Here is a 13,436-nt window from a genome sequence, read left to right as displayed (position 1 = left end):
GCTGTTTTTATAAGCTATCTTCGCATGCATCCAATTTCCAATAGCATATGATAGAAGCTTAAACAGTTAAGTATCGCAAGCTCAGAACTCCATGACACCACAAATTCAATGTAAAGAATTTCACCACACGCCCACTGCCCACAATACGTAATTTTCTTTTGCATCTCTTTTCTGTAGCACTGATTTTTTTCCCCTTACAAGAATACATAGTAGGGAGTATTAAAAAAAAGTGGAGCAAAGGTTGAAGATGAGGGCGAAAGATGTCACTCCAACCAGCGGACAGCATTACTCTTTCTAGGGATTCACTTTCATGTACAATTTGAGGTAATATCTAAAATGAATGTCATACCACAAGTACCTGAGTACTGACCATGTGTTAGTCGAAGATTCCAAATTCTGAAGCAGGCGCACCAACGAGCAACCAAATCCAATCCCCCAACCCAATGCTGTGCATCTCATTGAATATATATTTCCGTGTATTCTATACACAAAACTACACTCCTGCAGGATGACTCAGCATCCAGGTCCATATGCTATACTCTAACGGGAAAGCCGAAGTTCTGAAATGTTCTGATATGACCCTCATGGCCTGCTGTGACAATCACCAAGCCCCAGGCCGAATGACTCGGAGCTTGATCTCCCTCCATAGGATGGCTGGCACTAGACCGCGGGCTCTGTTTTGTTGGTGTCATGAGTTCTTCAGACCAAGTCGCGGATGTATCACCATTATGATTTGGGTTGGTGTTTCTGATGATGTTGCTCTGGTGCTGAGCATCAGGCATCTCCTGATCTTTATCAAGCTCAGATCCAGACAGGCCATTCTCAGACCATTCTCTAGATGTCATTGTGCTGCTGGCACAAGGCCAAGAAACAGCAACTGTCACACCCTCGCAGTGGAAGTGTTCATGGGTATTTGTGATAGAAACAATGCCCTTCTTTGTGTTTGGCTCGGAATCATCATTACATCTCCACATATATACATGGGAATCCTCACTTGCAGAGATAAGATATCTCCCTTTCACAGCTGAACAAGCAGAAATTTGGCTGTTGGTGTTACGAAAGCCTGAAACAAGATGAGTTACAAACATGGAAATGAAAACAACCACCAGCTGAATATGAAACGATTTAATAACAAATAGTGTGGCCAGGATTAATAAGATCAACACTAATTACCTTTAAATTTGCAAACTAGTTCAAAACTGTCAATAACTCGTATTCGTGAATCTGCAGATGTGATGATGACCTTTGAAGAACTCCCTGGAACAAACTATTTAAAGAACGACTAATAAGTAATGGTCCAAAACAAGTAAAATGAAAAACCAATTCTGGTGCGATTTGATTCATATCATATTTAAAATGCTTCTTCAGAGTAAGCACCTGAATTCCTGTGATTTTCTTCTGGCTAGATTTCCTTTTCTTAATATGCAGATCAATCTGTTTCTTGTGCTTAAGCATATTATCTAGGCAAAAGACAAAAATAAAATAAGTTTGCAAGATATAGGAGGCAATTTGTATAATATGACAATGGCAGTAGATGGAAGCTTAACATAGCATATACTCCCTCCGTTTCCAAAATATAAGCATTTCTAGGTTGTTTAGCACATAATAAGGTTAAGGACAAGAGACTTTAGTGCCTCCCAGTAAATGAGGGATGCTTGGGGGGTAAGAAATAAGATGGGAAAAAAATTGAATTGAAGGTGATTAATGGGACAAGTAATACTAAAAAGTGCTAGAAATACTTAAATATTGGTACAAATTTCAAATGCTAGATGTGTTTATATTTTTGGAAAGGAGGGAGTACCAACTATCAGTACCAGGTCTTGGAATAAATAAGTTATAGATGTGGGAGATTACATGTGCAGCAATTAAGTAATGAGAGAGGAGGGTTACCAGAAATATCGTAGACATGGCACTTGCCCTTGTGGGAGCCAACGAGTGCACCCTTCACAAAGAGTAAAAAACAAGGTGTTTGAATGAACATGAAAAAAAGCAAGCAAACCCCTGCTGAAAAATTGTAGAACAAGAAGCAAGTTAAACCTGTCCATCAGGGGTATAACAGGCAGCTGTGATCATTTCATGCAGATCAATCCAGTCAACAATTTTGCGTTCTTGTATACTCCAAATTCGAACCTTTTTATCCAGGGAACCACTAATGAAGTATTTATCATTAACAGGATTGAACTGGATGCAAGTCACTGAATCAAGAAATTGATATGAGAGAAGGACAATACATGGGGTGAGGAAGAGATATTGATCTATTGAAAGCGATGCTCTTACCATAGTCACTGTGGGAGAAGATTTTCAAACAGTAAGTGCTTGACACGTGCCACAACCGTACAGTTTTATCCATTGAAGATGAAAGCAAGTACTGCACAGAAATTGAAAAGTGGAGATAAGGGGTGCTGGGGTAACTGTTAAATACAACAAAATCACAATAAAATGAATGAATTATGCTAATATATTCCTACACCCTTAAAGCTTTCATGAACGTCTGATGAGGTCCCTGAGCTACAAATTTAGCTTTGGGTTGTGAAAAACTGCACTTTGAAGACAAATGAGTCCATCGTAACATTTGTAGGTGGAATATGCTAGTGTTGAAATTTGGTACAAATCATCTCCTTAACCTATTTCCACTAATAAATAGTTGGAAAGGCCTACATAATCAGAAATACAAATTGAACAGACTGCCAAACTAGCACGGAGTTTTGCTGCCAAAGAGACTCCTAAAGTGTAGTGACGGAGCCTGATAAGCAATAACATAAGTTTAGATTTCTAAACCTCGGAGAGTTGATTGGCCTTGCATGTGGACTGAGTTCAAGTTTTATACTATAAGTAGATTGTCCACCTTTTAACAGTTTAAGGCCTTAAGTTTTTCAGCAAGATGGTTAATTCTTAATTAGCTACATCCACCTTAATGCTGTTTCCAAGAGAGACCTCTTCTATCCTATTTTATATTTCTTGTGCAGAATTGGAGGCAGACAAGTTTATACAAGGTACATGAAGAGATGCCCATTTGTACTCGCTTTAAGTTTGTAGTACTAGATGAACTTTATCTTCATTAAACCCACCAGCAATAATTTCATACCCAACAGCAACCTGTTAAATGTCCACCTAATTAGGGGACCAGTATAAGAGCATGTCACAAGTCATGTACTGGTAGCTTAAAACAGCATACAGAAGCCTTATGAACGTCATACAATATCTTGAAGGAATGTTACTGCGTTAATACTATATGCGCCCACTTGTCTAATGCAAAAGGTAAAACAACACATTGAAATTGACTTCTAGCTTGGTAGATTGGCATCAATAATCTGGCAGGCGACAAACTTCAATTAACTCTTTATGTTGCTTAACAGAATTTGCTGAAGTTATACACCGTAATCATGCATCTAGCATTTGGGGGCTGGACATATTTCTTTTCAAAGAACCGTGCATAAATATTCTTGTGCACTATTTTTTTCACCTTTTGAAACTCCACTAAAAACATAATGAATATCAAATCACACTTTTGAACAATAAAGGCTGACCTCAAGTCATGTCAACACATAAAATAGTTAGCTACTTAGCTCATGACACTCAATCACTTCTGGGTGATACTAATTAGTGATGGAATAAATATCTTCTGTTGATTGGAGTACACTGTAGACTACAGAATCTATTGAAAAACTTAATATCTCCTTTGACCTGATGATCAAAAAACTTGAATCTATTTATCAATGGAAAAGCTTTTAATACTACAGTGAAAGAGAGACACCTAAATCAACAGATTAGTAGTTATATGGAACTGAATGAACTGACATTCAAAATGTTTTATCCTTTGACCAACAGGTGCTGGATTTTCTAGATGTTCTCAACATGAAAAACTTAAGTCACCATGAAGCAGCGAAAAAGCTGCATGCTTTATAAAACATGACTTAGAGGTTGGAAAGGGTACAATTGCACTGATGTATTATAAACAACCATCTAACAGAATTATTTGCGAATAACAGAACATTGCGAGCAATCAATTTGTGTAATTCCAATTTGTTCAAATCTCCAACATCCTTTTTTTTCCCTTTTCAGTAGCATTGCAGTATACCAGAGATCTAGATGACTTCTCAAGGTTAGATGAGACATTGCTACTGCTAATTTGGCAATGGCTTCATAAGTCTTTAACTTTAAAGAGTTAAGACCTAATTATTGTGACTATTATCCTGATGTCTGATGGCACACATACTACAATCCAGCAGAGTATGTATCACAGGAGTATACCAAAAAAAACAAATATTTGCATATTCGAATTGACAAGCATATAGCAGCATTTTGAGTGTTACCTGAGATTTGGACCAGCTAAGGTCAAGCACATCCTCAGAATGCCCTGCAAAGGTTATCACGGGTTTCTCTGATAGTGCAAACACGTGTTCTGGCACCATCAACCGGTCTGAGCTTACTGATCTCTGATTGTGTACTGCCTTTGCCCGCAGCTTCTTCTCCCGATGGCTTCCCTCTGTAGCCGTGGATACCAACATCGACTCTGGATCAAAGACCCCATTTTCTTCCAACCCCCTCTCCTCTATCATCTTCCACTCCAACACCTCCCAGACATGGATGACACAATCCTCACCAGCACTTGCGAGAAAGTGCCCATCAGGACTAAACTTGATGCTCCAAATGGACCCACTGTGTGCCTTTATATCCTGGTTCATGAACAAGCCACTGAGCTCCTTATAGGATTTACCATACTGCCGAACCTTAACACGGTCCGGGCCATGGTGTGCAACACCATCTTGGCTGTCATCCGTAGCCGAGCTGGAGCGATGCCCACCCTTATCTGAGGATGTATCCTTCTCGTCGCTGCTGCGGCGGTCACGAGTGTATGTAACCATGGAGCCAGCTGCACTGCGGAGGCTGCGGAGCCAGCTGTTGCGCCGCTTGTAGCGCGCCCCACCATTGCTGGAGCCGGAGCTGGACCTCTCAATGGGAGTGGAGGCGCCACTTTGGGAATTGGAGTTTGAGTTGGAATTGACCACGCTCTGGCGGCGCATGAGCTCTTGGACGATGGGGGAGCGGCCGATGAACAACTCGAACTCCTCCATGGTGAGCTGCCGCCCCGTACCGACCTCACGGAGACCGAACTCCTCTCTCACCAGGAACTCGCTGCCGTCGTCGAGGTTTCTGATCAAGCACCTGGGGTCCTCCTCAACAGCCTCCAACGTGGCATCTGACACATCGGACGAGGCTCCGCGCAAGCGGCCTCCTCCGAGCGGGGGTTTCGCGGCGGATGCCGGCGTGGCACCGCTCGATCTGGACCGCGCAACCGGCGAGGACGGCAGCGGGCCCACGGCGTCGCATGGAGCCGATCGGCCCCTCTCGAATCGCGCGAGCGACGGGTCACCGGAGAGGCCCATCAGCTGGAGCAGCCGCCGCCGTCGCTCCTGGATGGGCGCCGGCTCGGAGGTCCACAGGTCGAGCGCCGCGGCCGCGGCCGCCGCCCCCGCGTCGTACCCGCGGCGGCGGCGCGGGTGGTCCCCATCGTCGTCCGAGGCCGAGGTGGAGGAGCCCGACGACGAGAGGATGCGATCGAGCGACTCGTAGAACAGCTCTTCCTCCTCCTCCTCCTCCCCCACCACCTCCTCCTCCACGCTCATCGCGCCGCCGGCATTGGCCCCCGTCGCGGAGATCGAAGCGGAGGCCGGCGCTCGTGGGGCGGAATCGCGCGGGTGCGAAGAGCACGATGAGACGAGGTAGGGGAGAGGTGTGGGAGGAGGGGAGAAGAGAAGAGGACTGGAGGAGGGAGGGAGGGAGGAAGGGATGGGGGAAGTCGTAGCGAAGTGGGCGTCAGATCCACCACCACTACCACGAGCGAGCGACCCGTGGCTTCCTCCTTTCCCTCGCTCGCGGCCCGCCTCCGCTCGTCTTACTTAAGGGTGGTTGGTGCGGCTGCTGCTGCTGCTGCTGCCGCCGCCGCCGCCGCCGTCGTTGTTATTATCGCGGTAATTGTCGCTTGTCCGTGCCAATGGTGTGGTGGCGGCCGGTGCTGTTACCGCCGGTTACTGCTCGCTGCCCGGTAAACTGGCGAAGCCGGAGGCAAAGGCCATGCGTGAAAACGTCCTGGGCCTCCTTGACCCGATGGATGTAAGCTGGCGCTGTGGGGCCCGGCTGTCAGTGGGGGGGTCCACATGGCGGTAATTTTCATTCCCCGCGACAGGGGAGGTAACGTAGCTCGCGCCGTTTCGAAGGGCGGCCGGCCCGGCCTAGCGTTTCGATCGGGGCCGGTGCTGCTGTGGCGTTTCGGATTTTTGGTGACGAGACGAGATGATTTGCTCCCTCCAACCTCCGCGCGGCGGCGTCATTTCTGCTCCCGTTTTGTGGGGACGGAAAACGGTTGCACACTGTCGCAGCAGGGATGGAATTGTGCGTTTGCGCTGTCAAACCTTACGTGGAAACGGGCTGGAGGGACTTGAAATTTAAGGCATCTGCTGGTACAATGTAACAGTGGCCGAAGCTATTGAATTTCACCGGATGGAAGTTATTTTTTGTGTGCGCATATTTTGGATTTCAACGTTCAATGTGTCCATCTAAAGTTAATGTACACATATCGTTGGCCAAGCTATTTTCAATAGACTTTCGACTTGGTATGGGACTTCCAACTTACAATCCAAATTTATTTGTATACTTATGTTACTTGACTCACATAGCCTTTTTAAGATCAAATCTTAGCATGGTACACCTATCACTATCCCTTCGCTGCTTTCCCTAAGTCGTGGTCCTATGATACATCAATAGCCAAGGAGAAGGATCATGCCGAATTATGAGAAAAATTGATGACAACTACCATGTTTCGATGTTGTTTTGAGTGGGGTTGTGCGTTGGTGAGGTTATCCTCATCTCTCAAATAAAATGTGGAATAATGTCAGTTGTGCGATGGAACATAATTCCTAGATAGAAGTGCTTGCTAAGGTTGACTTTGAATTAATGGACCATCTGCATCAACGATGGAGACAGTGATTGTGCAAGAGGCTGAGGTAGAAAGAAAGAAAGAAAGAAAGAAAGAAAGAAAGGAGAGCGTTCACCGAAGGAATGGGGTTAAAGAAAAAAAATTAGAACATGTTGGAAATTAAGCGCAACTAACTTTACCTACGACTTAGTACCGACAAACTATTTGACAAATTTTCATGATGTGCCTAAGGATTTTGGGTTGATTTTTTAGTAGAGTGCGTTCAAACTCAATGGATTTAGGATAGCACCAAGAGCCATCAATCCATAAATATGAACACTACTACCTTTGTCTAAAAAAATTTATTACTCACACGTCTCATACATACCAATACAAAATAAAAACACTATAATATCCCTACTTTATCAAAATCACAAATATTCTCTACTCTCACAAACTCTAATGCAATGATTATTTTAAAAAATAAATTTATTTTGGAACAAATAGAAAAAATAAACTTACTACATGATGAAGGAAATACTAGAGTTTTAGCAGAAATTAAGGTTGACATAAAATTATTGTAATGCCCCTAACAATATAGTATTCCCTTTGTTTTATATTATAAGACGTTTTGATTTTTATTCATAATCAAACTTTTTTAAGTTTGACTAAATTTATAGAAAAACGTAGTAACATTTCTAATACATCAAAATATGGTGTAGATGTTGCTAAATTTTTTCTATAAGTTTTGTTAAACTTAAAAAAGTTTAAAACTTCTTACAAAATAAACCGGAGTGAGTAATTGGTTAGGAAATATCACACCCTACAATGCAGCTGCCTGGGAGCAAATACATTGCTCGGATGAATTGGGAGGAGCATTGCTCTAAAAAAAACACCATGGAAAATTGCAAATGTAGACATGCTTGTATTTTTTGGAGGGGAGGAGCTAGCAAGCAAGCAAACTAATACGTCATTGTTTATATATAAAAAAATGCAAGCTAAAATTAGGCCGTGCATGCCAGCACGGCAGCACACCAAGCACGTACGTAAAGAGGAAAAACACATCATACGCGCGCCCCACATGCTACCGAAGTTAAGAAAAAGAAAAAGAAAAGAATCCCTTCGGAAACCCACCGGTACGTATGTGTACGCTCGAGACACGTACACCACACAGCGCGAGCCGACGTTGGATCCGGCCGTGTCTCGTGCCCCTCGAATGACGTCCCACGCCAAAGCAACACACGTCCAGCCACGCGCGCAAAATTATCGGCGTCCGACGACGATCCGGCGCCGCGAGCCCCCGGTACACGCTAGCTCCCTCGCGTTCGGCCGCGGCTGGCCCCTTTGCCAGCGGTCTGGACCGTGCGCGCGTACGACCGACCCGCGAGAGGCGCGCGGTGGCCGCCGATTCGCGCGCCGGTGTACGTGGCTAGGGGTAGGTTGAGCTGTAAAACCGGCCGTCTCATCTCTCACATGTCACGGGCCACCATGCGCGGGGACGGGGGGCGTGCGGGAGGGGACGCCTTTTAGGCCGATCTGCCCGTGAAAACGCCGAAAATCCCAGTACTACCACCAGCAGGAGGCGAACGATCGATCGATCCATCGGCGGCAGCAGGGGGGGGGGGGGGGGGGGGGGGGGGGGGTACCGTGCACAGCAGGCATTGCAGGACCACCGGCGCGCGGCCATGGCACCGGGTCCCCGGCCATTATATGTGCGCCCCTGTCTCGGAGCTCGATCGCGTGGGCAGTTGGGCGAGCGATCGATCCCGGAAGATGCCGGCCGGCGCACAGTAGCGTGTCGATGGATCTCGGGTCGAGCATGGAGGAGTCATGCATGCATGCGCGAGACGAGACGATCGAGATCTGCCAAGATCGATCGATTATCGATCGGTGACTTTTGGAACGATCGACACATGTGTGCGTCGTACCTAACCTAAGTGGAGTGCAGATTGATCGGATGAAGCGCAACTGGTACAGAATTATGGGTGGCAATTATAGGAGTGGCTAACTTTTTTTTCTGTAACTTTTACAAGTGGCATGCGACATTCACCGTGCTAATTGTGCAAGTTCATGGTCACCGTTTTCTTCTTCTTTTAAAACACACAACGTACGCCACCATCATGTACACTCTCGCACACTAACATCTATAAACACGTAATTTATTTTACATAAGTACCTTTAAAAGACTTTAAAAAATATTTTAATATTAACAAAGCCACAAGAACTTATAATTGAGTTAAGCTACTCCCTACCCTAGTAAATATGGTGCACCTACAAAATCTCCTGAAAAATCTGTGTGCTGATATAATATCAAACTTGAATAGTTCCAATGTAAGCTTATTGAGTTTTGCGGACGTCACCGTCGCGCTGCATCCACGGGGACGTACATTAGTACATATGCTAATTTCGAAAAATAAAAGTACGTATTTTTTTTATAGAAGCACATATGCCAGCATGACGTCAAAACCCCTTCTCTCTCTGTAAAGCAGCTAGCTGTCCCAGAGTACCCAACTGCATTTTTTTTTTACTAATCACTTCTACTTTCGATATTCCCTTACTCTATTTTCTTCGGCTTGTTGTTACTCCCTCCGGGTTAATAATACTTACTTTCTATGTTTCACAATGTAAGTCATTTTAACATTTGTCATATTCATATTGATATTAATGAATCTAGATAGATATATATGTTTAGATTCATTAACATTAATATATATATGGGAAATGCTAAAATGATTTACATTGTGAAACGGAGGGAGTATTATTTTAGACAAGAGTATAGTCACCATATTTGAAAGATAAATATTTTAAAAATGATTCACAATTAAATATTTTAAAGTTTAATCCCACTCTCGTCTAAAAAAAGTATTATCAGTCCGGATGGATGGAGTAATTAACACTACTCTGTTTCAATTAGTTTCGTGTGTGAGATGATTCTCTCACTAAGCTGCGGGCATCAAGTATGTCATCAGCTAACGCCACAACTGAGACACGCCTCCACGAGTGCCCCATCGCAGGTTCGCAGAGCACAGTGCTGGCCACGTGAATTGAGGAGTACGTACTAAAATTGATAACGCACCAAATGGTACACGTGGACACGATATAGTATAATTTAGTACGTAACTCCGGATTAAAAAAGCAGCTTAAGATAGTACTACCCCTTTAGCTGGAGCTAGACCCACACGTCTTGAATATATATATTTTTGTGCACACGAGTACTCGTCTTCTCGATAAAACGGGCAAAGCACAAACACACTTTTTGGATTTCGATAGGCGCGCAGCGTGTGCTACCTGGCACACCATGCAGAGCGTTCCAATCTTATCCTAACTGTACCCCGTGAAAGGGAGCCAATTGCATTGCATTCATATTTAGAAATAACGCACTGCGCTGGAGCAACGTGAACAAACTGTTGCCCATCCTGAATTCATCCGATCGAATTCGAACAGCTCGTATACCTTCAGGAGTTGATTATTTGTACGTACTGCTATAGTGAGTCGATCATGTGGATGCCAACATGCATATACCAGCGTCATCCAATCAAATTAATTTCGAACTGGTTGATTGTGACGTTGATGTTAGCTAGTCTCTAATCGCGCGGTGTCAACATCATTAAGGATAGCAAAGCCTAGCTGTCTTGTAAGTACACATAATCTTTTCCTCGTATAAAATGTAAATCTACCATGGGATACGTGTTTTATGGGACCGAAGAAGTACCGAGTTTTAGATTTAATCTCTTTGGTGAATTGAAGTGTGTAGTGACGTTCGACGGCGTGTGCTACGCTAGCTAGCGTTACGTACGTATGAGGAGTGACTTGAGAGTTGAGGCTGTTGAGCGCGGAGAGGACACGGGCCGACGAGCAGGAGCATATGCGCCGTGAATACATATGACGATTAGTCTGGCAGACTGGCACTAGTAGACTCCAGTAACACGGGGAGGAGAGGACTTCGGAATCTGGCCGCGGCCGGCAGCGCGTCCAAGTCCAACTCGAACTAGCTTAGGGACCGCGCAATTTGCCCCCGTGTCGTACCACGGTACTTGGAGATTGTTTGGCTCAGTACCCAATTTTACAATTTCAGCCTACGCGACGTGGGGAATAATGGTTACCAGTTCCCCGATCTCAAGCTAGCCAGCTACAACGCGACGTGCGTACGTTCACCTCTCGTCTAGTACATGCATGCTCACGATCCAGCTAGCTACACTGGCCAGTGGCCACCACCGTCACGGCGTCACCTACCCGTTGTTTCTCGATCGGTGTCAGGGTCAGGGCCGGGGACACCTCACGCGCGTACGGACGCATGCAACAACAACGCCCCGACCGAAAGTTAGCCGGCCGGCCGGCCACGGCCAGTGGGCACGCAAAAAACAGGAAAGAACAATACCCACGTCTTCATGATCTGGTTCGTTACTGGATCAATGTGGATTTATCTCACAGTTTCTAACCCAATTTGAGCCGATTCATGTGAATTCGGTTTAGAAATCATGTGTTAGGTTCTACCAAAGGTGGCAAGCACCCAGCATGCAGCATCTTATTTGGATATGGACTAGAGGGAGTGAGAGAGAGACCCTGACCGATTCCAACCAGGGATCTGGGGAGAAATCGTGTCCACGCGCGGTTTGATGGTGAGGGCACCAATCTTTCTCAGAGCGTTATTGTGTTACGTGCGCGGTTCACCGTGGGGTGGTACACTTGGCCAGCGAGCTCAACATAATACTTCCTCCGTCCCTAAATATTTAACACCATTGATTTTTTTAAATATGTTTGACCATTCATCTTACTCAAAAAATTTAATTAATTATTAATTCTTGTTCTATCATTAGATGTATTGTTAAATATACTTTTATATATACATATAGTTTTACATAATTCACAAAAGTTATTGAATAAGATGAACGGTCAAAAATATTTTAAAAAAATCAACGGCATCTAATAATATTTAGAAACAGAAGAGTATATATGAGGGCACGCCTAATAGGCGGGTGTAGCGATCACCCGTCCGCCCCCTACTCCCCCTCTCTCTCCCCTTCCTCCTCCCATTCTTCTCTTTCTATTATAGTACACCAAAAAAAATTAAAAAACAAAAAGTTAGAAAAATTTATGTATAGAAATACTATATATAAAAAATTTGAATTCAAATTTGAATCGGCTATGTAAACTTTTGACTTATAAACTTTGGATTTATAAACTTTAGGTGTATAAACTTTATATGTATAGAAATACTATATATAGAAAATATTTGAATTCAAATTCAAATTTGAATTGTGTATGTAAACTTTTGACTTATAAACTTCAGGTCTATAAACTTTAGGTGTATAAACTTTAGATGTATAGAAATATTATATATAAAAAATATTTGAATTCAAATTTGAATCAGATATAATTCAAATTCAAATTTGAAACGGGTATATAAACTTTTGACTTATAAACTTTGGGTCAATAAACTTTAGGTATATAAACTTTAGATGTATAGAAATACTATATATGAAAAATATTTGAATTCAAATTCAAATTTGAATCGGATATATAAACTTTTGACTTATAAACTTTTGGTCTCTAAACTTTAGTTGTGTAAACTTGAGGTGTATAAACTTTCGCAAAATCTAAATCGAGAGCGCTCTCGATTTAGTCATAACGAGCGACGCTAGCCATTGTCCAGATATGTGTCTTGAAGAATCTTAATTTACTACAGTACTAATTGATCAAGCAAGTAGAAAAAATATTCCTACCATCTATGCTTCAAATACAATTTTCTCTTAAACTACTCAAATACAATTAAATCTTTACAACAAGATCTCACATGGTTATATTTTGATAAAAAATCACAAATTACTTTTATAATATATCTAAATTACTTTTAGATTTCACTAAGTTACTTCTTAAACATATAAAAGTAAATTCAATAAAGTTTTAAAGTAATTAACATATATTATAGAAGTTACTTTCTTTTTGTTATAAGTTATTTCTATAGTATATGTAAATTACTTTTAGGCTTTATTGAATTACTTTTATATGTCTAAGAAGTAACTTAGTGAAATCTAAAAGTAATTTAGATATATTATAAAAGTAATTTATATTTTTCATCAAAATATAATCATGTGAGATCTTGTTATAAATATTTAATTGTTACGAACACAACGGTGTAATCGGATCGTAGATCGGATAAGCAGTTTTAGAGAAAATTGTATTTGAAATATAAGTGGATAGTGTCTATCATATATGGAGTGATTGCTGGTTTAGACAAACCAGTTACTACTAGCTGTGTAGTCACGTCCATAAATTTTAGGTGCATAAATTTACTAAAATAGGACAGTAATACGGTGTAAAAAAAAAAAAAAGGAAACCAGAGAGAGAGAGAGGGGGGCGGCTGGGCGATAGATCGCCCATTACAGGTTTCGTATATATGATTCCCAGTAGTGCTTGTACGTGAGGCCGTGTTATTTGTTCACTTTCGCAGCCGATTAAAATCCTGATGATAATCCTGTCCTGCAAAGTGCAAACTATATTCTGCATACTATGCGTGAGT

General features: G+C 42.8%; 1 protein-coding gene across 1 annotated transcript; it reads right to left on the bottom strand.

Moving 5' to 3' along the window:
* Positions 1 to 71: 71 nt before the first annotated feature.
* On the bottom strand, positions 72 to 6,025 carry LOC127763091 (uncharacterized). Its single transcript, XM_052287684.1, has 7 exons — positions 4,314 to 6,025; positions 2,278 to 2,368; positions 2,038 to 2,195; positions 1,891 to 1,942; positions 1,378 to 1,460; positions 1,174 to 1,267; positions 72 to 1,063 (listed from the first exon to the last, which is right to left on the bottom strand). Exons 1-7 carry the CDS (start codon positions 5,625 to 5,627, stop codon positions 534 to 536), a joined length of 2,322 nt encoding a protein of 773 aa, XP_052143644.1. The 5' UTR covers positions 5,628 to 6,025; the 3' UTR covers positions 72 to 533.
* Positions 6,026 to 13,436: the final 7,411 nt, after the last annotated feature.

The sequence above is a fragment of the Oryza glaberrima genome, chromosome 2, assembly GCF_000147395.1.
Source record: "Oryza glaberrima chromosome 2, OglaRS2, whole genome shotgun sequence".
Taxonomy (NCBI): domain Eukaryota; kingdom Viridiplantae; phylum Streptophyta; class Magnoliopsida; order Poales; family Poaceae; genus Oryza; species Oryza glaberrima.
Note: the sequence above shows the minus strand (reverse complement) of the source record. Positions and strands in the feature narration are given on the sequence as shown.